This window comes from Drosophila navojoa, chromosome 2, assembly GCF_054131105.1.
Source record: "Drosophila navojoa isolate 15081-1374.11 chromosome 2, UAZ_NAV_1.0, whole genome shotgun sequence".
In the NCBI taxonomy this organism is placed as follows: Eukaryota; Metazoa; Arthropoda; class Insecta; order Diptera; family Drosophilidae; genus Drosophila; species Drosophila navojoa.
Genome location: NC_142890.1, coordinates 19997361 through 20020422, shown reverse-complemented (window position 1 = coordinate 20020422; position 23062 = coordinate 19997361). Strand labels below are relative to the sequence as shown.

Below are 23062 nucleotides of genomic sequence, written 5' to 3'. Positions count from 1 at the left end.
ATATATTATGGAAGCGAAATTTCCCAAATATTTTTATCAATTGAGCAACATACTATTAAAAATATGTTCAGAATTATGAAACATATTTTAAGGTATAAGACAAAAATTAAATGAATGCCAAATAATTTGTTTCATCTATTCATAAATTTTTTCTTTATTTTTAATATTAATTACTATATATTTTAAAATATAAAATGGAAGCAAAATTGCTCAAACACTGTTATCAATTAGGCAACATATTATTAAAAATATTTTAATAGTTATGAAACATATTTTAGGGTATAAAACAAAAATTAAATGAATGCTAAATAATTTTTTTCTTATACATAAATTTTTTATTCATTTTTAAGCCTGTGCTGATTTTTTTGAGGCGCTGATGAATAACAAAAACCATTGTATTTAAATACACATTTGATTTGATTTGCCAGTGGCATTAAGTATACGCCACGTTGGCTCTGTGGATAATTATGCAGACTCCGCCCCCTTAGGGGCTGTGATGCAACTGCGCCAGCTGTCCAAAATTTGTGATGTTAGGCAAAATGGCCGTTAACATTATTTAAATTGCAAATATTTCATTGAATTTGTCGTAAAGCTGTGCGACTATAATTTATTTTATTTTTTATACAGTTGTTTTTTTCTTTTTGTTGATATTTTTGGCTACTGCGCACACAATGCTGCTGAAGAAAAAAAAAACTTGCATAAAATTGCAACATGTCAACATGCTTTGCCTATGCAATGTCTGAACGGGCGTCTTGTCAAGCAAGGGGAAAAAAATAAATATAGGAATACGTTTTGAAAGAAGTTTTTGTCAGCAGCATTTGTCAGAAATGTCGTGCGATTGTCAGGCAAACGCATCTTGAGGCAATCGCCACTGGTGAGGTCTTTGCACAAACTGTCCCCGTGACAGCTGCAGCTTAGCTCTACAGAGATGAGATATTTGAGATGCAAGTTATTAAAGCCTCGCTGCCTATCGGGCTATCTGTCTATCTGCCAATGGCGCGCCCCACTTTCCGCTCATTGCACAATCTGTTTACCAAAGCAAAAGTAAAAAGTTGCAATTGGCATTTGCATAAAGGAAAAGTAAGCGACTGCAGCGAGTGACAGACAAACGAGCCTACACCTGACTAAACAAGTCGGGACAACGACACAGCCACGCCCCCCACCCGCCCAAACAACAACAGACTGACGGACTGGGTCCGGCCCATGCACGCCTCTCTATTCCTAGCTGAAGTCAATAGCCACAGCTACGTTTTTCTTTGTTTGTTTTATTTCTCTGGCAACAAACAAAACATTTGGCTGACAGTCAGGCGGGGCAGCCGGAGGATTTTTCCTAAACGTTTTCCAATTGACATTTTGACGTTTTCGGCAGTTGTGCCCGGCCTAGCCTGGCCTGGCCAGGAAGCTGCTGCGGCGACAGCTGACCAAGCGCGTTGATGGAATGGCAGCAGCTGGCAGTCAAAATTATTTACATACATCCAACATCGGTTGGCATATTAAAAATGATTTTTTCTAAATACACTCGACTATTTTTTTATAACTTTTAAAGCGTATCACGCAGTTGAGCTGATGAGCAGAAATGTTGTTAATATCAAATAGGCGTTTAAAACTGAATGAAATGGCATGGCTGCATATAAGAAACTTGGATATCAAAACAAAAAATTATTTTCCATTTAAAATTCCATTTAAATACCCCTGGGTACCCTACTTTTTTAAATTCTTTAAATTTTATTTAAATTTAATTTATTTTAAGAAATGTCTTTAAAGGAATTTTGTGTAGGTTAATTCAGGCACAAAGAAAGCCCAAGTCTAGACAACATATTATTGCTGTAATTCTTTGGTTTTATAAGTCATTTTGGGTGGCTAAATCCCTGCAGACTTCGAATTGATTCTGAAAGCTTTACAATTGCCAAGCCGATCAAACAAACCCGATAAACTGACTTTGACTTGAGTGCTTAAATGGCATTCAGTCTAGGGCTAGCTGAACTCAAAGTTACCTTTTCGATCTTTATTACGTCAGGCGGCAACAAAAACGAAACTTGGCTCAGCTCGGCGACAGCTGAACCGAGTTCAGTTGGTGGCCTGCCATTTGCTATTGTCCAAATTAGCATTTTAAACACCTCTTACTTTGGGCAAATGATGTGGCACATGGAAAGCTCCTCAGTTGGCGTCAGCTGCTGCTTCTCCTGCTGCTGCTTCTCCTGCTTCTGCTTCTCATGCTGCTGTTGGCAGTTTCCCAGGTAGGTAAGTCGGCGACGCGTGTGTGGCCTTTTATGGTCGTTGGCAGCAAGTTTTTTGGCTATCAGCCGACAACCAAATCGAACTCATGTCTGTGCGTGTGTCTGTAACTGCCTCTGTCTCTCTCTCTCTCTCTGTGTGTGTGTGTGTGTGTGTGGCGGGAGTCAGTTTTGGCTACCTCGCTTATATGGCCAGTCGAACTTTCAATTAACACACGGCGCATCCTCAGCCGCTGCAAAGCGTTTTCACGCTCTATGACCAAGTTTGGCCCGGCAGTTTGGTCACAACATCTTGGCCAATGCGCCATGGTACATTAATTGGTGGACGTGGACGTGGCCGGGCTGTGGGACAGCGACTGGTACAGGATTTGCGGCCAAGCGTTTATTAACACCGAATTAATCAACGAGCGTTTGACAGCTGACTGATTTGTGCCGCCCAATTGCCGCGGCACTGGCGCCACGGTCCAGCCGGAAATTTCTAATTATGCTCAAGTCGCAGTCTAAGAGCCGGGGCAGGGCCGCACGCCCACTTGTCGCTCGATTTGTTTGCATTTGAACCGCGAACGCTTAAGGCCGGCAGCTCGTTAACCGGGTCCAAGTCGCAGTTGACGGCGTTTTTGCTTTGATCTAGTCGCAACTTTGTCTATAAACGCGTGCCGGCAGCCGAGCTGCGGGCTTGATCGGCACCGTGGAGTTGGGCTTTGTGTGTTCGACACATTAGCGGGCGGCACGCCCATAAATCTTAAGAGCTGCATTGAAAGTGCTGACGAGCTGTTTGCCAGCAGCTAGCTCAGAGCGGGGGGCGAACGAGGGCGGCACAAAACGTTGCATATCATTAAAAACGGCTGCTTTAATTTGGCTTTAATTGGCTTGACGCGTTGCGTGCCGCTCGCTGCTCAGTGGACTATGTGCTACATATTAAGGAAACATGAGCATAATGGCAATTTACACTCTCTGATACACAGAGAGAGAGAGAGAGAGAGAGAGAGAGAGAGAGAGAGAGAGAGAGAGAGAGAGAGAGAGAAACAGACACGCACTGCCTGCTACACACTTGCGTATATCTACATATATAGGGCGATGCAATTAACATGACATGCTGCTCACGTTGGCCTGATTGGGAACGGCGATTGGATTAACCACAAAACTCAGTTGTCGCACAGGTTGCAAGCAGCAGGTGAAAACCAGCAAGAAAGCGAGAGTATCAAGTCGACTACGAGATATTCTATAATGAATATCCACAGGCAAAGACTGATGCATGAATAAAAAATAAACAAAAGATAATTGATATATATAATTTTTTTTTTATAAATTTAAAATATAAATTGATATATAAGTATATATTTATTTTTTGGTATATACAGGCTTAAGAATATTTTTTGACTCCTTATAGCATTTTTTTTCGCTAAAGTTTTAATTTAACTAATAGAAAATAATTAAATTCAGTAAAAATAAAAATGTATGAATTTTTTTTGTATTAATAATATTAAATATATATACAAATATATGTAGTTATTAATATAAAGATTTTTAAAAAAATTATAGGGCTCCCTAATAAATTTTCTTTTTCTTCTGTTTTAATTTAAGCCAATTTATATTATAATAAATATTTTCATAAATAATTTTATATAATTTTCTTAATGTTTCATAAATCATTTTATTCCGCCAACTATACCCTGCCCAAGGAGCAGAGTATGAATAAAATTGTGCGTGTCTGTTATGAGGCAGCGATGGGCAGACGATGCGGGGCGTGCCACGAGTCGGCCATAACTTAGTCAGTGCTTTAATTTTAATTATTGCCAGCCCCCCATTCGGCTCAAGCCCCACTCAGCTCAGAGGGGCCATGTGGGTCTGACTAATTTGCCAGCAACATGACACTGTTGCCAGAGCTCAGCCCCGAGCCCGAGCCCGAGCCCGAGCCAGAGCCAGAGCCAGAGCCAGAGCCAGAGCCATAGCCACAGCCACAGCCAGCGCCAGAGCCACAGCCAGAGCCCAGAGCGGAGCTGCCAAGCATACACTCTCGGCTACGCACGCATCAGAGTGAGGCGGCTGATTAAGCTGAATAGTTGGCCAGCTGGTTCACTAGCTCGCAGCCATGCACGGTTTGGCGGGTCGGTTCGACTCTTCGGCTGGCTTTTGGCATGCGTTTGCGTTAATTAAGCTGCAGTGCTGCAGCGGCGCAGCACGACGCTGGCTGCGTGTTGGCCATGTGGCTGCGCCTGGTAATCTCCGCGGATTAATGCGACACTTTGCAGTTAACAGAAGTCGTGTTGCGCTGCCGGCGCTGCCACAACTACTCTTTGCTCTTTTGCACGCTTGTTAACAATATTTCGAGTTGTTGTTGCCTGCTGTTGCCCGCCGATGTCGAGCATCGGCTCGAGCGGCGAACATGTGGCCTGCGGCCAGGCGGCAGTCATCGATGCCGCACAGTGGGGCAGTCGCTCTGATATGCAGCTGAATGCAAATATGAATATATATATTTGTGCACATTTACGCATGTCAATAATAAACTGTAACTTCGTGATCGGAGAGGTGGCGCTTGTTGTTTTCATTCACCTACATATATCCGAGCAGGAGCCGCTCACATTTCATATGCATCGACCAGCAATCTCTCGCCGCCCGCTGTGCCTTCTACGGAGCCGGGAATGTATTTGCCAATGCTGGCCAAGCTGTGCGCCTGTTGAATAATCAAGGAATACTTTAAGCATTGTTTAAACAAATTACTAAAGTTAACGCTATTTATGTTAATTGGCTGTGATGGCGCATGGGAGTGCATTAACTTTGAAATTAAATACATCGGCATAAAGCAAAGTTTGCTATGCAATTAAGTGCGATCTGGAGCTTACCTTGGCGCGCTTAACCAGCTCTGATTGGGCTGCGAGCACGTTGTCCTTTCGGCCGCCCCAGGTCCGCAGAGCCGAGGCCTGCATGGCACGCCCGAAGGCAAAGGTCAGCGCCCAGGGCTTGCACAGCGGCACATTGTTGACGGCATTCAGGTTAATGGAGGCCTCCTCCTCGGACATGCCGCCCGATAAGAACATTACGCCTGCGGGTGAAGGACGCAGGTGAGACGCGTTTCGGCTGCTGACTGAGCACTTACCGGGCACTGCGGGTGGGACAGTACGGCGCAGGGCCAAAATGGTGGCCAATCCGACCTCGCCGGGCGTGTTGTTCTTGTTGCTGCTCTGGCCAGCAGTCACCATGCTGGGGCTGAGGATCAGGCCCTCCAAGTAGACGTGGTGATCGCTCATGGACTTGAAGACGGCGGCCAGCACGGCCTCGGTGACCTTCTGGCAGCGATCCAGGTCGTGGTCCCCCACCATCAGCACCTCGGGCTCCACAATGGGCACCATGCGCTGCGACTGGCAGATGGTCGCGTAGCGAGCCAGCACGTTGGCATTCTCCATGATGGCCTGATATGAGGGCGTGTTCCTGTCGATCTTAATTACCGAGCGCCACTTGGCAAAGTCGCAGCCGTCCTTTTTGTACTGAGCGCAGCGCAAATGCAGGTCATCCAGGCCCTGGGTGGTGAACTCGTCCATGGAGCAGTAGAGCGGAACCGAGCTCTTGTCCACCTTAATGCCCGGAATGATGCCCTTCTTGCGCAGCACTTCGGCGAACGACATGCCGCCGTCGGTCTTCTGGTAAAGGGTCTCGTGGAACATGAGCACACCCGACACGGTCTCCGATATCTTGGGGTCCGCTGTGAAGAGCAGCTGGCGATACAAGCGCCGATTCTCTTCGGTATTCTCAACGCCAATCATTTGAAATCGCTTGGCCATAGTCGATATCGATTCATCTGCGGAAATGAGTCCTTTGCCAGGCGCAACTAGAGCCTTGGCCGTGCAGGACAATTCCTCCTGCACCTCCTTTGTCGGATAGTAGAAATATGTCGTCATTCTGTTACTTACACTAAATTTGGAATCCTATGGATATCAGTCAAACGTATTTTATAAACTGAGGCCAGACACCAAGTCTAGCAGCAGTTCGACTGACGGCAGAAACAAAGGCATATAGATTGGTCAATGAAGGCTGGTAAAGTATGAAAAAAATGTAAGACACACTTTTTTATACAAAAAACTGGCTAAAAATATTATTAAAAAAAAAAATAATAAAATGAAATAAAAATACATAAATAAATAAAATTCCATAAATTATTTGAAAATAAAGTGTTCCATATAAATCAATGTTTTATTGTAATTATATATTTAATATAAGTATTTAATATAAACAATTTAGATATAAACAATTTAGATTGAAAAATATTAAAGTCATTTGAAAAATAAATATGTAAATAAATTTAAAAAAGAATAATAATTAAATAATTTATTAATTACATTTTTTCTGTATATCTTGAAGTCACTAAAAATATAAATCCACCCAGAAAAAAGCGTGACAGAACCATGTTTCTGAGGATAAATTAATGTCGATTTGCCTCTGTAGTTCAGCTTAACCTTTTCATGCTGAAAAGTAAAAGTTCTTAGTTATATACATATATTTTTAGAATACTGTTAACTCTGTTTAAGAACTCCCTTTTCCGACTCGCGAAGCAAACGACTTGCGTAATGTACAATTAACCCTTTATCAAATTTACTTTTGATTTATAAACCGCTTGGCTCTGTTTGCATTTATGAGTTCATTAAATTGCCATTGTTAATCCTTGTGTTATTTAGAAAAGTTCTCCCTAATTTATGGCTCTTATATTAGGCTGCACCTTTGGCGTTTATCACTTCTTAATTGTTGACCGCAGTCGCGGCCGCAGCTTAATGATATTCTAATTGGACTTTTAATTGCTTTCTTCGTGGCGCTGGCTGAGACTGAGGCAGAGGTGGCTTTTCATTTGAAATACTTACTCTTCGATAGCCGCAGATTAGAGAGCAATCTGGACAGGGTCATAAGGAAAGCAGAAGAGCGCTGGATAAACTTGCCGCACATTAATTATATTTTAGCCGCAATGAGGAGCACTGCAGATACAGCCTGGGCAGCTTCTCATTTTTATGGCTTTCACACGCACATTTTATGGCAAAAGTTTTGTTAGCACAAATTGTACGCAGCGGCGCGGCGTTGCCAATCTATGTGTATTCGTGCTATCTGGCAGCATGGCCAACTTTTGTGATGAAAATTATATGCGCATTGCGTTGCGGGGGCAATTTGCACAGCGTAAATTGAATTTTGAAAAACACAGTTTTCCCAAAATGTTTCTCCCACTTTTTCATTCTGGTTCCTCTTCTTCCTCTTCTTCTTCTGTGGGGCTGTCCAATTATTTTGCAGTTGCACAGAAAATATCTCTCATATGACGATAATTCTAATTGGCGTGGGAAACGCAATGGCTGTGCCGCTTTTTTTTATTTATTTTTTATTATCATCCATTACTTTGTTGTTGTTTGTTTACTTGTTTTTATTTATTTTTTATTGCAACTGAATTTCTGTGAGCAGCTGCGGGGAATACTTTAAAAGGATCGCTGGCGAGACACTAGCCTAATTTTGTGTAAATTATCGCACGAATTATGAGTCTCGAATGTGAAAAATTTGCCAAAAATAGTCAGCATCGTTAAGTTCGATAAATATCAGACAGCGCCAATGCGCAGTCTATACGTCGATTGGATCAGATTGGCTTTTCAATGAGACTGCTCTGGATGTGAGTGTGAGTGTGAATGTGAGTGTGAGTCAAGTGGCTGTTCAGTCAGCTGAGCTCAGCAGTATCAATATTCAAGCGCCAATTAGGCCAGACACTGCTAACCACTTGCTGTTCGCACTGGCCCAAGCGTCTGGCCAATAAATCTACTGTAAATCTTCGCAACAACTCGCTGGCGGCTCAAAATGTCTTTGCACCTAATTGAGCTGGCCGCTGACTCAGCAGAGCCAGCAGCAGCAGCAGCAGCAGCAGCAGCGACAGTCGAGGCAACGTTGTCACAGTAGCTTAAAAATTATTAATTGATTATCTTTAAACGTTTTAATTGAAATGAGTGTGCGCGCACAAGACAGAAATACGCTCAGCTAGCTAGTTGACTAGCCAATGCTCTAGGCTATTGTGGAAGTATTCCTAGTTTTGCTACAATGGAAAGTTTCATTATTAAATACTAAGTAAGGAAAATTTTAATAATTAAATTGAATTGTACATTTGCAACTCTTTTAAAATTAAATATACATGAAAATAGATTTGCATTTTAGTTTATATATTAATTATGAAAACATTGCAACAATTAATTGTTTAGTTAGATGGCTTTCAGCTGAACCAGTTTTATGTAATTATTATTATTAAAAATTTTTATTTATTCAAAAAAAAAAATAATGTTATATAAAATTAATATATATATAAATAAATTAATTAAGTTTTATGTAATTAATTAAGTTTTATGTAATTGGTAAAGTGATATTAAATAAAAATAAAAAATAATGTTATATAAAATTAAATATATAATTTCAATAAATTGTTATCTGGTTATATATTAAATAAAAATAAATAATAATATTTTAATTAAAAATCTATTCTCTTCCTGCTTAGGCAATTGTAATTCATAACTAAATAAATCTATATAAAAAAAACTCTCTATATTCATATTTCAAACACATTCAATTGAAAAAAAAAAAAAAAAAAAACAAGTAAGAAAGCTCTAGTCGAGACTGCTCGACTACGAGATCCCCTGAACCCTACAAGCAACTGATATTTTAAAAATTATTAGCAAACACACACGCACACACACACACACACGCATACATACAAATACACGCACACACACACGCATACAAACAAACACACGCATACACACACTCACATATACAGGCGATTGCGCTTGGGTTGCGCTGCAGTGTTGGCAATATTATGAAAACTTATTTGTTGAATAATTTAATTTCTAGACGTACGATCGTAATGAAACTTTCAGAACGTAATCATAATGTTAAAATGTATGTGTATACCGAAGCTCAAGTCTCTAGTATTTGATATACGACTTTTACAAAGATGAGGGTGAGGGGGTGAATTTAGGTGTGGGGGGTAAATTTTAACAAAAACCGAAATTGTATAAAATTCATCTTAATATACATTTTAAATTTGGAGACTCTAGCTTGAAAGATGTAGGAGATATAATTATTTAAGTGATCTTCGATAAGGTTTTTTATCGATAAAAAAGTATCGGAATGAGTTATCGTTTTTTAGTGATAAACTTGATCTGCGCGTGATATATACGGACATTTTAAAAAAAAGTTGAAGTCTCTAGCTCTTATATCTTCTGAAATCGACGCGTTCATACATACGGACGGACGGACGGACGGACGGACGGACGGACGGACGGACGGACGGACGGACGGACGGACAGACAGACGGACAGGGCCAAATCGACTCAGCTTGTCGTCCTGATCAAGAATATATATACTTTGTGGGGTCTGCCACGCCTCCTTCTGCCTGTTACATACTTTTAACAAAACCATTATACCCTGATTTCCCATTTTCAATGGGTTCAGGGTATAAAAATAGGAAACTTCGATTTTCGTCTAGCCCATAATTGTTAATTGTTAATTGTTAATTAATAGCGGATTAACCACTGAGGCAAGCTCCCTCCCCATTTGCCTAGCTGCCAAAAGTACGAGCATTCAATTGACTGCTCTTAACGGCAATATCAAATTGTCGGCCTTTTTTTTTTTTTTAACTGAAGCTGGTCTTGGCCATGCCAGACGGGCCACTGATGCTGCTGGTCAGCGTTTAGTCAGTCAGGCGTAATTATTGTTATTACCAAATTAAGTAGCCAATTTTTTGTCATCGTTAACGTTGTTGTTGTTGTTGTAGTCGACTATAGTCCGCCTGGCCCGTTGACTACTTCCAGCTGTGGCTCCCTGGCAACTCGTAATCCGCCAACTACATGCAGCAGTACGAGTGTGAGTGTGAGTGTGAATGCGAGTGCGAGTGCGAGTGCGAGTATCATAAAAGTGGGTGTCTGTCTGACTTACTCACGCTGTTGCTGCGTGGCACTTTTTTTTTTTTTTTCTTTTTCTTACAGATTTTGGTTTCCAATTTTGAACACAAAGTCGTTTTGACCAAAATACAAAGACATACACACACACACACACACACACATATGTCTGTATGGTGGCATAATTTTCAAGGAAAATCTCTTCATTTTTAATGTGCTTGGCAGCCACAGCAACTGGTCACATATGTTGCCTGGCTTTGCTATTGCGTTGTCGTTTGTAAAAATCAATAAAAAATTATAAAGAAGAAAAAAAAAAGCAACAACAACAAAAATATGGAAAAAAGCAGCAGTTAGTCGACGAGTATGGCAACGTCTTGAGCCTGGGCCGCGGTGGGGGGCTGCGGGGCGGTGTTTATAAATCGACTGAGATTAAATCGAGCGCACATAATCATATTTAGCTTTTGGCTGGAGTTCAGCTGGTGGATGTCAACCTCAGGCCAGCTCGACATGGTTGGCCCCTCGGGGCCGGCTGGACCCCGCGTCGTGGATCGTGCAATGCATTTAACGTGGCCAAAAACAATGGCTAAGCGCCACCATCTATGAATTAATCACGTTCATAATTTTGCGTCGTGTTGTCTTGTCTTGTGTGTTTCTATTTTTGTTGTTGTTGTTTCTTCGCTTAGCTGTTCATAACTTTTTTTTTTCTCTCGCGGTTAATTTGCCTAAAAAAGGATTTGCGCCAATCGACCAAAAAAGCCAAATCAGCCGTTAAATCGCCAAAAATCGACGGCACTAACCATTGGCTGCCTGGCTATCTGGCTGCTTGGCTGCTGGGCACAGCAACTCATAACCAAATTGCATAATTATGCAACACTGTTTCTTGTTCGCTGAGTCGGGTGTTTGCCGTGGCATGCCTGGGCGCGAAAATGCTTGTGCGTGGTCATGTTGTAACAATGCATTGTTCAATTGTGATTCTAGGCACATGCAGATGAGGTGTCTCAACATATAATAAACATAATAGACATACATAAAAAAATCGAACAAGAAACTTAAATAGGCAGTGAAATATCTAATTTAAACTCGAATATATGTAACAATTATTTTGTATATAATTGTGTATTAATTAGATTGAGTATTTGTGACAGCGTGTACGTCTTTCTTCTTCTAATATCTTCTTAGTCTTCTTTCATCCACACCTTCTCAACACTGTCTATTAATGGAGCTGCCACCCTGTTGTTATCGTGCAACCAGGATGCCACACCGCTCGACAAAGCCTTTCATGCCACATTACACCTATATGGAAACCTTGAAGCTTTTGTCAAACTGACGTTAATGTTTCGAGACTTTACTGATTAATTTAGAGACTTTGGTTGATACTCGGAACTAACAGCTGACGGAGACTTTTATTATTTTCGTAAAATGGATGCACAGCAGGAACAAGCGCCCATTGGACAAGGATGCCGCAGTTCACTCAGGGCCTCAGGTAAGCTATATATTTATATTTGTTACACTAGCATAAAGGTAAGAGGGCCTGCTGCCAAGCAGAACTGCCGGAGAAGAACATGTTGATCATCATTGTAGACTATGATGCCAATCAGAACTATGTGAAGCGTGACCTTGAGCTCTTCACCAAAGTTGTGTGCTCGCTGACACTGCTCGGCAAAGCGCATCTGCTGGGGAGCAGCGAAAACGATTTGGTCATATGGTCCTGCTCCAGCAATGCCGTGTAAGTCGATGAGATCGAGTGCGGTGCGACGGTCTAATGGCCAATCGTTTACAGTAATCCCATTTATCCCGAAAAGCTGATAGACCCGGAAAAGGAGAACGACTCCCAGCTGGAGGAGCTGCCCATTGTGGAGGATCTCACCAGGCTGCGGCTCTTCAATCTGATATCTCAGGAGATAGCCCGGTTGAAGTGCCAAGCCACGGAGGAGACCGAACAGACGGTGACTACTCTGCTGCCTGGTGCCGTAGGCGTGGTCCTGAGTTACCTTAATCGCTGTCGACGCGAGATCGCCAAAGTCGCGAACATCCGGGGTCGCATTCTGATTGTCAGCGGCTCCAAGGAGCCGTCGGTACCTTTGGCCACTATGCAAATGAATGTCTTTCATGCCGCTGCCAAAATGGGCGTGACCATTGATGTGTGCGCCCTGGAGCTGGAGTCGTCGTACATGCTGCGGCATGCAGCCGACATAACCGGCGGCTATTACTATTCGACCAGCAACTTTGACGCACTCTCCACGTTCCTGCTCGGCCTGTTCCTACCCTCGCCCCATGTGCGCCAGCATCTGAACTACCCGGTCCAGCCCCAGGCGGATCTGCGCGCAATGTGCTTCTGCCACAACAAGTTCGTCGAACTGGGATTCGTCTGCACCAGCTGCTTGGCGGGTGGGTAGTCTCCTTTGCAGCTTTAGCCTTACTCTGCTCATCTATGCCTGCTTTGACCATTTCAGTCTTTTGCAAGTATACTCCGATTTGCGGCAGTTGCGAGTGAGTATTATAGCTATGATTTCTTCTCCACTTATGAAGTTGGCCGTTTCACAGGACTGTCTTTAAGCCGCCCCAGGAGCTGCAGACGTACATCGACAAGAGGGCTGCCCAGCGACGCGATGGGAAAGTTCGGGTGAAGTTTGCTTAGCTGAGCATTCAGCTCTTTCTTTTCTTTAGTTTTACATCTCATTTCACTCGCCTTTGCAGGCAGACAAGGCCCTTCCCAAGCCACCCAATTAAAGCAACGCGGGATGGCGCGGCAGCCGCATGACTAGACCGCAACGCACGTGCGTGCCACATAAATTCGCAGATTTCCACATGTCAGACACTTGACGGCGACGCCATTTTATGAAATCTTCATTAAATCAACTTTCAGGCGATTGCACAGACGCGCTGCGGATGGCACGGCTCCTGCCTCAGCATACTTTACGGGCCTCAGCGCAAATATTTTGTTTTTTCTTTCATTTTTTTGCTTTTCATTAAAATTTACGCATTATCGCATAAATACTTATGTACATGCCCGGCCGCCTGCTATCTCCAGCCCCTCTCCAGCTCTGTATCCTGTGGCCTCGCTGCTCGGCTCCTTCTCATATTCCCCTCCCTGGCGAACTTTGGCCAATTTTTGCCAATTAACAGAGGCGCAATCTCACGTACATCGGCCATGCGTTTGTCGCATTTTCATTTCGCCAGCGGTTGGCGGCGTGGCCTGATGCTGTTGCCGAGGCTCCGTTGTTTGGGTTTCAATTTCGCGTTCGTTTTTATAGGCTTACGGGCAGCGTAAGCCGCGGCGTTGCCATATCGCCCAGCCCACAGGCGCGTATCAGTGGCAGTCGTTAAAATGCTTGTCATAATTCCGCTTATATGCATGTGACATTTAGCGGCGATGGCCATTCAAGATTCCCATCGGGGCGCACTGGAGTACGGCATTTATGGGCTGATACGGGGCGTGGAGTGCGGGGAGTGCGGAGAGTGCGACCACCCAAAGGCAATTATTTTAAACTGTGGGGTGACTGTGTAAAATATTAACACCACCTACGCACAGTGAGGCAAAAATATAAAATTATTCTTATTTTTTTTAGTTTTTGAATTGGAAAATATTAAAGATGTATTATAATCCAAAAAATTTTAGTTTATTTATGATGCATTATTATAAAATATACACAGAAATTCTCAAATTGCATTTGATGACCACTGTGCACTGTGGATTCGTCATAAGTAAGCCGCTTGGTCTGCATATTTCAATTTATTTTTCTCACTCAGTAATTTCCTTTGTTGAAATTTGCCTGGGCGTACATTGCGTATGCGTAATGCAATGTTATATACATTCTTGTTCTCTCTGTTTTTGTCGCTTGGCATGCCAAATATTTGCGCGGCTCTGGGCCATAACCTTGCCAAAGAGGCAGTCAGGTAGTCAGGAGGCCAGCAGCTGGTAATTGTCAATGGCGTTGGCGTCACTTTGGCTTTGACGTCGCTCTCGCCGCTGCCCCCGTACGCCGTTACTCCGTTACAGTTGGCTCTTTGGCGTTGGCGTTGGCGTGGCCGTTGCTGGCGCACGTTTCGATTTGCAGTCAATGAATGCGCCCGTAAGTCGTGAAACACTTTTTTGCACTTGCATTTGGCTTTGGCTTTGGCTTTTTAATTTGCATTTAGAGTTGGCGACCACCCACGCTGCCTTTGGCTGCCTTTGCTGCTGGCTGCTGACTGCCGCCTTCTGCTGACTCAGTTTCCATTCATAAACTCGGAAAAGTTGTTCAGGTGTTGATTGCCGCATTTGGGCTGCAAAGTGCAAGCGGATCGAACATTTTTATTTTTGGCAAAAGTTCAAGCAAGATACGTGCCCGCAAGACCTGCCACCTGCCCCGCCCACCGCTGTCAGTCAATCAGTCTGTAGTTAAATTCAATTGGGCATTGCGAAATCTATTTTTCTTAATTGCATGCCTGGCACTTTTGTTAAGTGACAAAACATTTATCAGGGCTGCCTTGTGCCTGCTGCTTGCTTTTATTGCTTGTTAATTGCCCAGCAGAAACACAAACACCACGCCCACTGTCGCTCGACAGCCACGCCCATGGCATGCAGTGCACCTGACCAAGAACATCGTCTCGGTCCCTTCTGGAGCTCTGTTTAACTTTGCTGCAAAGCGCTTGGTGGTCAGCCCAGCCCAGCGCCAGCTCGAACAGAGATGCAAGCTGGAGAGGAGCTGCAGAGAATATCGGGCTGGCTTCATTCTTTCAATCGTAGCACTCGTGCGTGACTGAGCTGCTGGCGTGCCTGTCACGAGCTCACGAGCTGCTCACGTGCGCATCTCCAATGTAAATATTTGCTGGCAGACGCTGTTATTACCTACCTGTCCGGCCTGCACTGTGGACTGTGGGCGGCAGCCAGTGCACTGCGCCATTGGCTGTAGGCGTGGCAAATATCGTTGTAAGTACAACACATTGCACATTTGCTTGGCCTGTGTGTGCGTCCCACAAAATGGTGACAAATAGCTGGAATGGCAATGTGGGCGTGTGTGTGTGTGCGTGTGTGTGCGTGTGCGCCCTTGACTGCATTGCTAATTGTATCTCTAGCTGTTGTCTGCTACTGTTGCTGCACTTTATGCGCTATGAGATTTATGCGCTATGGCAGGAAGCTCTTGATTAATTGAACTTTAATGAAAAGATTTATGTGGCTGCAATATTAAAACGCCCAACAGCACCACATTTTGGTATCAAGTTAATTGCTTTAATTGTTTTGAAAACTCTGGCAAGATAGCTGAACCTTAATTTCAATCTCTTTTTCCCAAGGTTGCCAAAGAAGTTGTAGAGTAAAGCTTTTATAGTAATTTTCTCTATTAATTAAATGCCGCAAAACATGTATCTATATTTATAACTGAATGATAGCAGGCGTGGCAGTCCCCACACATCGGGGAGGGGTAGGGGTAGGGATAGGGATAGGGTTCAGAGAAAACCAATGTTATTGAACTCCGACAAATATTACTTAGAAATACTCCAATGCGATCAATTTCTCATATCACAAGTTGTCGAAATAAATTCTTAGCTTGATTTATTTTGGCTGCCGCCTTCGCTTAGCTTTCTTTCCACGGAATCTCGTCGCATCCATCACGGAGCTATCGAATGCGCTAATGCGTGTTTGTTATTCAAGCCGCAATGCTGAAATGCAGCGCCGGCTTAGCCATAATTCATTCAATTTAATCGCTTGTGAATGACAATTCTATAACTCATTATGTGCGCCTGCTCCACATTAGACAATGTCTTGGACGAGCCATTGAAATGCGCGCAGCTAATTGATATTCTTCAACGATAATCATGGAAATTTATGCCACAATATGTAAAATATTTCTTCAACGGCGGCGTCATTCTCATTGTTTCTTCAAGCGCTTACAACAAATTGCAATTGCAGCAGTTTCTGCATATTAATTCTCACAGTGCTGACGTAGACAAGTTGTTTGTTGCTATTGCTATTGCTGTTGTTGTTGTTGTTTTTGTTGTGGCTGTTGCCGGCACGAGCTGCTGTTGCTGTTGCTGTCGTGTCTCGCATTGTTTCTGCTGTTGCCGTCTGCTGCTGCTGCTGCTGCTGTTGGTAATGTTGCTGGCGTAGCAGCCACTTGAGCGCCGCTTCTGACAACTGTAACAATGCACTTTCAAATGATAATTGTTACAACTTTTATCGCTGATATTGCTGGCAACTGTTGCCACCGCTGCTGCAGCAACATTGTGGCCAGCCTTTGGTTTGCAGTTGTTATTGTTATGATTATTGCATGGTTAGTGCCATTTTACTTTTTACTGCATCTGCGCTGCTTTCTTCTTCTGCTCGTCTTTAATGCCTTCAATAGGACAAACCCAATTGGGCGCAGTGGCATGCAAACTAGATGCCCGTCGCTCGTTCGTGGCTCAGAGTTCGCATCCCGTTCCAGCAATTGGTCTGGCAATTGTTTACGTGCCGTTGACAGCGGCGCAGGCCCTAACAAATATTCATGTTGGGGCGGCATTTGTTTGTTGTTCTTTCCCGTTGCAATATTGTCAGAGCCTGTAAAAACACAAGCAGCAACCACATTTTGTTTGCACAAGCCTGCCCCAGACATGAGGACTGGGCCACGGGGGCGTGAGGGCGTGGGGCATGGCCCTAGCCAATGCTGCCGACCCGTCGATCAGACGACCAAACGTGGCGCTTGAACACGATTTTTCCTGTTTCAACTTTTTTGCTGCTGTCATTTCTGTTAGCCACGTTTATTGTTTGCGGCTGCATAATATATTTGGGCATTCATGTTTTACCTATTCACATTTTGATTTTTATTGATTCTCGATTTCGTTCATTGTGGCTGCCCAATTTTGGTTAGTGCGGCTGGCCAAAATCAATTTCATTTATTAGATGAAATGCTGGCAAATTATGTGAGTTCAACGCCAGGGGGCAGGGGGCACAGCCAAGGGGCCAGCACTGATTTCTCAATGGCCCACGTGTGCAGGGCGGCAAACTTTATCTGTTCAGCTATGGCAAAGCTAAAAACTATTTTCAGTGCGCTGCTGGCACATGTGAATGTTAAATATTTGCCAAAGTAGCGGCTTCAGGCCTTGAACTTCCAGCTAATAAATATTTCAATCCACGCTGTACTTGATAGTTTATCCCAAAGTTTCTGAACATCATCAAATACCTCGCTCGCGCTGTTGTGTAAAATGTAAATAATATTTCTTGATTACATTTTGGCTGATTTCGTATGCATGGCGCTTAGCTGATGCCAGCTAATTGACACTTAACATGGCTTGGAGTATTTTCGAGTTAATTGTGTGTCGACATCAGCAGCAGCCGCAGACGCAGCCCCTCTCCCACGACTCCAGCACGCCACTCAGTCCACCTGGCTCCACTCCACAGCCCGCTGGCTGACTCTATTCGTACACATGTTAGTATTTAAATTGCCTTGTCGTCTGTTGTTGTCAATGTTGGCTGCGGCTGCTATTGCGCCTGACATTTTATCGATACACCTGCGAAATGCTTGCCGCCACGCATCGAGCTGCCACATGCAAATAAACTGCATAGAAACTGATTTCAAAACAAAAGCCAAAAATCAGACCAGCAAACTCTCGACTATCCACTCTTCACTCTCCGCTCTTGACTGCGTTTGTGGTCGCTATAACAACAAGAACAACATTTTGACTCACTCGTATCTCATCCAAAAAAACAAAATCGACATACTCAATGCGCTGTTATCCATAAAATAATTGGAATTGATAATAATTGCTTAGGGGTATTTCCACTTACTGAACTATTGATAGATTCCCTATTAAAATTGTGCCATTAATAAATATTTTCAACATAATATATCCATCAAAATTTGACCTTTTTTAAGGGAACATAATTTCCATTTTCATCTATTAAAACAATAGAAAAATATCATAAATAATTAAAATCATTTTTTTCTGGCAACAATTGATTTTAATTATTTTCATTCAAATTATTTGTATTTTAATATACCAATATAAATAAATATTAAATGAGTAATCATTAAAATAAAATTTTATTTTTTAAGTAAATGAAATATAATACAATATTATTCCCACATTCGGTGTTTTATAAGAGTATATTCTCTTCAGGCAACAGCTTTTGTTTTTACAGTCTTAATTTGCCGCAGTTTATTTATTCAACTCTTATTTATTGTTACATAAATATTTTGCATTTTGGTTTTATTTAAATGACTCGTTTTCCATTTTTGGTGCTCTCAACAATATGCAAAAGTACAAAAAAATAAAAGAAAATCCGAAAAATAAGCAAATGAGAAATATTTAACAACTTTATTCGCACTCAATGCGACTTGTGTCGCACTCCCAGAGAAATAAACCTGTTACTTCGAGTGCAGCAATAAAACAAAATAATGCTCTATGGCTATATAGGGAGGGGCGTATATATGATAAGTGTTTTGTTCCACCGCCCACTCTTTGCTTAAATGATATTATTAAGTGTGAATGTTTTATCGAGCAGGCTGTCAGATGCAGATTTGTATGCGGGTAAATAAATAGTCTGATGGCTGAGTGTTAATTAACTTGCCTTCATTTAAATTTCAAATGGATGTCTCAGTAAAAAGTGCGCATTGAATTTCTTCATTGTTCTTGATGAAATATTTAATTGTTTAAGTTTGATATCAATTAAGTATTCATTCATAGTTAATTGTTCTCCAATAAAATGCTTAACAAATATGTATATAAATATAAATGTGTTACAAATATCTTAACCTTTTTTGTGAGCTGTGATAATAGCCAACATTTTTATAAAAATTCTTGGCTCGTTGGGCAATAAATTGAAAGGGCTCCCATTGCCACGGGCTAGCGACAGCACAACAATTGCAGTGAATTCCTTTATAAATACATATCGTATGTATATATTTATATATTTTTTTTTATACTTCATGCTTTCAATTGAGGCAAGAGGTGAAAATGGTCTGCGGGCGTTGCCTGAATTCGTATTGCCTCCGTGTGATTATCAAGAACAATTTAACGTCATGTTTGGTCGCATAAATAATTAAAGCGCTTGCATTAGTTTTGCATGGGACCCATTGCATGTTGCATGCGGCATGCGGCATGCGGCATGCGGCATGCGGTATGTGGCACGTTGTCAGCGAGCCACCGCTGCAACGTTTCAAATTTCAATAAGCACTCTAATTGTTTTTAAGTGTTTTTCCACCAGACTGCAAACAACGTAAATGAGGCGTAATTGCATAATTCTAATTTGGCGTCGAGTTCTAAGCACCAAAAACATGTTGACTACATTTAATGCATGCGTCACGTTGAGTGTTTGAGTTGCCAGTTTGAGTTTCAGTGGGTGTCTGGGCCTGGGTATTCGCTGTGAATGGGTCGCTCATTCACTCGTTTTGTCTAATAACTTGGTGCATTCGGTGGCGCTGCCACTGCGCCTGCTCACCTGCCCACCTGCCAGCCCACCCACCTGCCAGCCCACCCACCTGCCTGGCGGCTATAATTGAGCAGGAGTTTCGAGTCGCTGCTGGCGTTAAAAACTTTACGAATTATGGCCGCGCTACCTGGCACAGCTGGTTGCAAGTTCCCATGCATTCTAGCTTGGTATGTGCAGGCAACGTGTTTATGAAGCATTTTAATCATAATAATTAATATAGTTAACGACGTGCATGAAGAGGAAAAGTAACTATTAGCTTGACTTTTCGACTTGTTTAATTATATTTTTTATTTCTTTATTAATATTATGTATTCCAGTGTACCAAAAATAGTTTATATATTTACTAATTTATTATTATATATTTTTTTATTAAAATATTTTTAAAAAAGAGTTATTTTATGGTTATAAATATTTTTGAATTTTCTAAATACCTTCAAAATAATTTCTAATATATTTTAGGTATACACAATACTCTTTATTTATTATTTTAATTATTATTAAATTATTATTATATTTTCTATACAAATCTTACATCTTCACAGTATTTTTAAAATTTTATATTAGTAATTATGTACCTCGGTAATGATTTCTTGCATAAATATTTATGAACTTTACTTTGTTTCTGTGCTTTATCTGTGCAGTTCCTCTGCATTTTCTATCGATAAATTTACAGGTGACGCGCCTGTCGCCTGCCGCCCGTCGCCTGGCTTAACCCACTTCCCCGCTTTAAAATAACAATTTCGAGTGCCTGCATATATGCATAGGCACTCATATATATTTACGCACGAGAGTGCGTGTTGTGTGGGTGTGGACTTAAGTCCTTATTGCGACACCTGCACAAAGCAAATACCAATTAAGAGCTTTCCCGTGCAGCGAACCCACCCGCAGCGTGCGGAGTGAGCGCAACGCAGACAGAGCGGGAGGCGGAGTCAGAGCCAGGGTGGCCGAGGCGGAAACGGAAGCCAAGGCCAGTGGCTGAAACAAGCAGCCGTACATGCAATTAAGCCGCCGCAGCACAAACACAGGCCCAGCAAAATGGGGCAAAATTAAAATGTATATAAAAGCCACAACATGGCTGCGCCAGTCAGTTAGCTGGCGATCGACAATGAAGCAGGAAAAGTCCCAAGTGAAGACCAACTGGAGGGCGGTGGGCTGGAGATTTGTGGACGTTGTGACTGAGTACTGCCAGAGCTGCAGTCTGGCGGGCTTCTCCTACATAGCCAATCACAAGTAGGTAAGCTGCGAGCTTCTTATATAGAGCTAATGCCTCACTCGGCTACAGCCTGCACTTCACGGAGCGCCTTTTTTGGCTGCTCTGCATAATCGTGTCGACCGTGGGAGTCTATCATCTCATAAGTCAATATCAGCGTGACTTCACCTCACGCGCCGTCAGCATTGTCCACGAGAGTCTCTCGCCATTCGCCAAGGTGAAGTTCCCATCGATCAGCGTTTGCGAACTGCGCTTCAAGACCGACTTTCCCCGCAACGTGGAGGAGTATGTGGAGAGGTATGACATTTATATAAAAGCGTATGGAGTCATGTATGTATCTGCAAATTTCCCTCAGCCTGGGTACAGATCTGAACGATCCCTACAACTGGGAGGTGGAGTCCTATCTGTCCTTTGTGCTGTTCCCCTATCAGTACACGACGGGAATGTTTGTCCGCTGTCAGCCGTATGAGCAGTGTGAGAAGTGCGCCAAGTGCCCCAAGACGGACTATCGCAAACTATCGTTAAGGGTACACTGGACACAGAGTGTTGTGCATCATTGGGAAATACTCATTAAGGGTCTCTTGCAGTTTGGCTTCAATTGCTCGGATCTGTTTAACCGCTGCACATTGGCGGACAAGGAGTTCGACTGCTGCAAGTACTTTCTGCCGATGATCACGCCGTTCGGCCGCTGCTTTCTGTTCAACTCGTTGCAGAACAACCATCCCGAATCGCAGCACTGGCTGCCGGCCATTCTAGACCGAAGTAGCCACCTGGAAATGGATCTGCATCTGACTCGCGCCGCTCTGGTGAGCGTGCTGAACGAGGAGGATGTTCCGAACATACCACTACCCACGGTGGATGTCATCGTGCTGGAGGGACAGCACAAGACTCTGCAGTTCCACAGGGAGACCATGGTGAACGATCCCGGCATGAAGGACATTCCGGTAGCAGCGCGCGACTGCTACTTTCCCGACGAGGTGATGCCCTGGAGCATGTATAAGGCATACAGCTTCAGCGCCTGCATCAGCGACTGCACCAGACTCTACCAGATGGAGCTGTGCAACTGCTCCGTTTACAACATGAGCCCATATCCCGACGCTCGCTATCCGGACTGTGACTTTAACGGCTACTTGTGCCTGGAGAGCTCCTCCATGGTCAAGCAGGACGTGAAGAGGCTGTTTCGCATCAGCTCGCCCACGTTGCACTGCCACTGCCTGCCCTCCTGCACCGAGGGGGACTTGAAGTCCATTTTCGAGGACCAAATCAGGTGCATTTCCCTCCCCTCTCCCCTCTCCCCTCTCCCCTCTCCCCTCTTCCCTCTTCCCTCTTCCCTCTTCCCTCTCCCTGCCTACACCTATCTCTTATGCTTATTACTCTCTCACAGCACCAAGAGGAATGTGAGGGACACTAACGTAACACTGCTGATGCCAGTGTGGCCCACGGATCAATATCGTCGCCAAGTGCTGCGCTCCAAGCTGGACGTCGTCGTCTCCATCGGCGGCATACTGGGCCTCTTTCTCGGCGCCAGCATCCTGAGCGCCATTGAGTTCGTCTACCACTTCACACTGCGTGCCGCCAACACGTCGCTGATGGCACGCAGAGAACTGGAGAGGGCAGCGACAAAGTTCAAATAGTCGAATAGGAATAGCGGCGTGTGTTTTCTCTTGGTGTCTCTTTCTCTGCTGGAGAATGGAGTTAATCTATACTCAATTGCAGACTTATAGGTACTACTATTGCTTCTTCACCATGGAATAACATATGTTAAATAAAATAAAATATATATGTAAAAGAAATCTTTAATTCGAGGGTCAGCTGCAAGAGCTGTAAGTACATTTCAAATAAATTTTTATTAAATATTGGGTTGACTGCAGTGCGCATTAAAAATGCAGCCCTGGCCTGTTGCCGTGCTGAGTACACGGACAAGGAGGATAAGGAGGCCCCACACTGCGAGTGTGTGACGAAAATCAATGAAACTTGCAATTTGCACAGTCAGCGGGCAGTGGCCAACGCCTGCAGTGACTTCATCTCGTCGTTCGGCCAGCGCCTTCGCTTCACTCGGCTATCGCCTGGCTTGCAGGCTTAATACGAAATTCATTTGCTGTGCTTTAAATATTTAAAATGCCGTAGTGGAGCGGCGCCGCTCAGCAACAGAGGAACACGAAATGTGAGCACATTAATTCGGTTGCTCTGACTCCTCTTTGGGGTGACCAAAAACAATGGTTAATTAATTATGCTCTACGGCAATTAAAGTGCCACGAAACGGGCCTTTGCACTACAGCCGATGGCCCAAACCACTTCTGGGCATATCGAATATTGCAGCACTTTG

General features: G+C 43.3%; 3 protein-coding genes across 4 annotated transcripts; 2 read left to right on the top strand and 1 right to left on the bottom strand.

Moving 5' to 3' along the window:
- Window positions 1-4584: 4584 nt before the first annotated feature.
- On the bottom strand, window positions 4585-6225 carry Ald2 (Aldolase 2). 2 transcript variants are annotated; one of them, XR_016197629.1, is made up of 4 exons: window positions 5332-6225; window positions 5078-5277; window positions 4749-4908; window positions 4585-4685 (listed from the first exon to the last, which is right to left on the bottom strand). XR_016197629.1 is itself a non-coding variant. In XM_018098153.3 (3 exons), exons 1-3 carry the CDS (start codon window positions 6128-6130, stop codon window positions 4813-4815), a joined length of 1095 nt encoding a protein of 364 aa, XP_017953642.1. In that variant the 5' UTR covers window positions 6131-6225; the 3' UTR covers window positions 4703-4812. The 2 variants fall into 2 exon arrangements, 1 of the variants encoding a protein (XP_017953642.1); XM_018098153.3 differs by lacking the exon at window positions 4585-4685 and having other exon boundaries at window positions 4703-4908.
- A 5256-nt stretch (window positions 6226-11481) lies between these two features.
- On the top strand, window positions 11482-13116 carry LOC108659932 (general transcription factor IIH subunit 3). The gene is made up of 5 exons (XM_018113112.2): window positions 11482-11621; window positions 11684-11864; window positions 11919-12526; window positions 12592-12628; window positions 12683-13116. Exons 1-5 carry the CDS (start codon window positions 11558-11560, stop codon window positions 12774-12776), a joined length of 984 nt encoding a protein of 327 aa, XP_017968601.1. The 5' UTR covers window positions 11482-11557; the 3' UTR covers window positions 12777-13116.
- Window positions 13117-20631: 7515 nt separating this feature from the next.
- On the top strand, window positions 20632-22373 carry ppk15 (pickpocket 15). The gene is made up of 5 exons (XM_030390664.2): window positions 20632-20756; window positions 20809-21033; window positions 21092-21263; window positions 21324-22003; window positions 22121-22373. Exons 1-5 carry the CDS (start codon window positions 20632-20634, stop codon window positions 22368-22370), a joined length of 1452 nt encoding a protein of 483 aa, XP_030246524.1. The 3' UTR covers window positions 22371-22373.
- The last annotated feature ends 689 nt before the right edge of the window (window positions 22374-23062 follow it).

Excerpts from the sequence above, each read along its gene's own strand:
- ppk15 (XM_030390664.2), top strand. The coding sequence starts at position 20,632 with ATGAAGCAGGAAAAGTCCCAAGTGAAGACCAACTGGAGGGCGGTGGGC. Across the intron at positions 21,034-21,091 it reads GTGGAGGAGTATGTGGAGAG|CCTGGGTACAGATCTGAACG; the intron begins GTATGACATTTA and ends AATTTCCCTCAG. Across the intron at positions 21,264-21,323 it reads ATCGCAAACTATCGTTAAGG|TTTGGCTTCAATTGCTCGGA; the intron begins GTACACTGGACA and ends GGTCTCTTGCAG.
- Ald2 (XM_018098153.3), bottom strand. The coding sequence starts at position 6,130 with ATGACGACATATTTCTACTATCCGACAAAGGAGGTGCAGGAGGAATTG. Across the intron at positions 5,278-5,331 it reads TGTCCCACCCGCAGTGCCCG|GCGTAATGTTCTTATCGGGC; the intron begins GTAAGTGCTCAG and ends CTTCACCCGCAG. Across the intron at positions 4,909-5,077 it reads AGCTGGTTAAGCGCGCCAAG|GCGCACAGCTTGGCCAGCAT; the intron begins GTAAGCTCCAGA and ends ATTATTCAACAG.
- LOC108659932 (XM_018113112.2), top strand. The coding sequence starts at position 11,558 with ATGGATGCACAGCAGGAACAAGCGCCCATTGGACAAGGATGCCGCAGT. Across the intron at positions 11,622-11,683 it reads CAGTTCACTCAGGGCCTCAG|AACTGCCGGAGAAGAACATG; the intron begins GTAAGCTATATA and ends GCTGCCAAGCAG. Across the intron at positions 12,629-12,682 it reads CCGATTTGCGGCAGTTGCGA|GACTGTCTTTAAGCCGCCCC; the intron begins GTGAGTATTATA and ends GCCGTTTCACAG.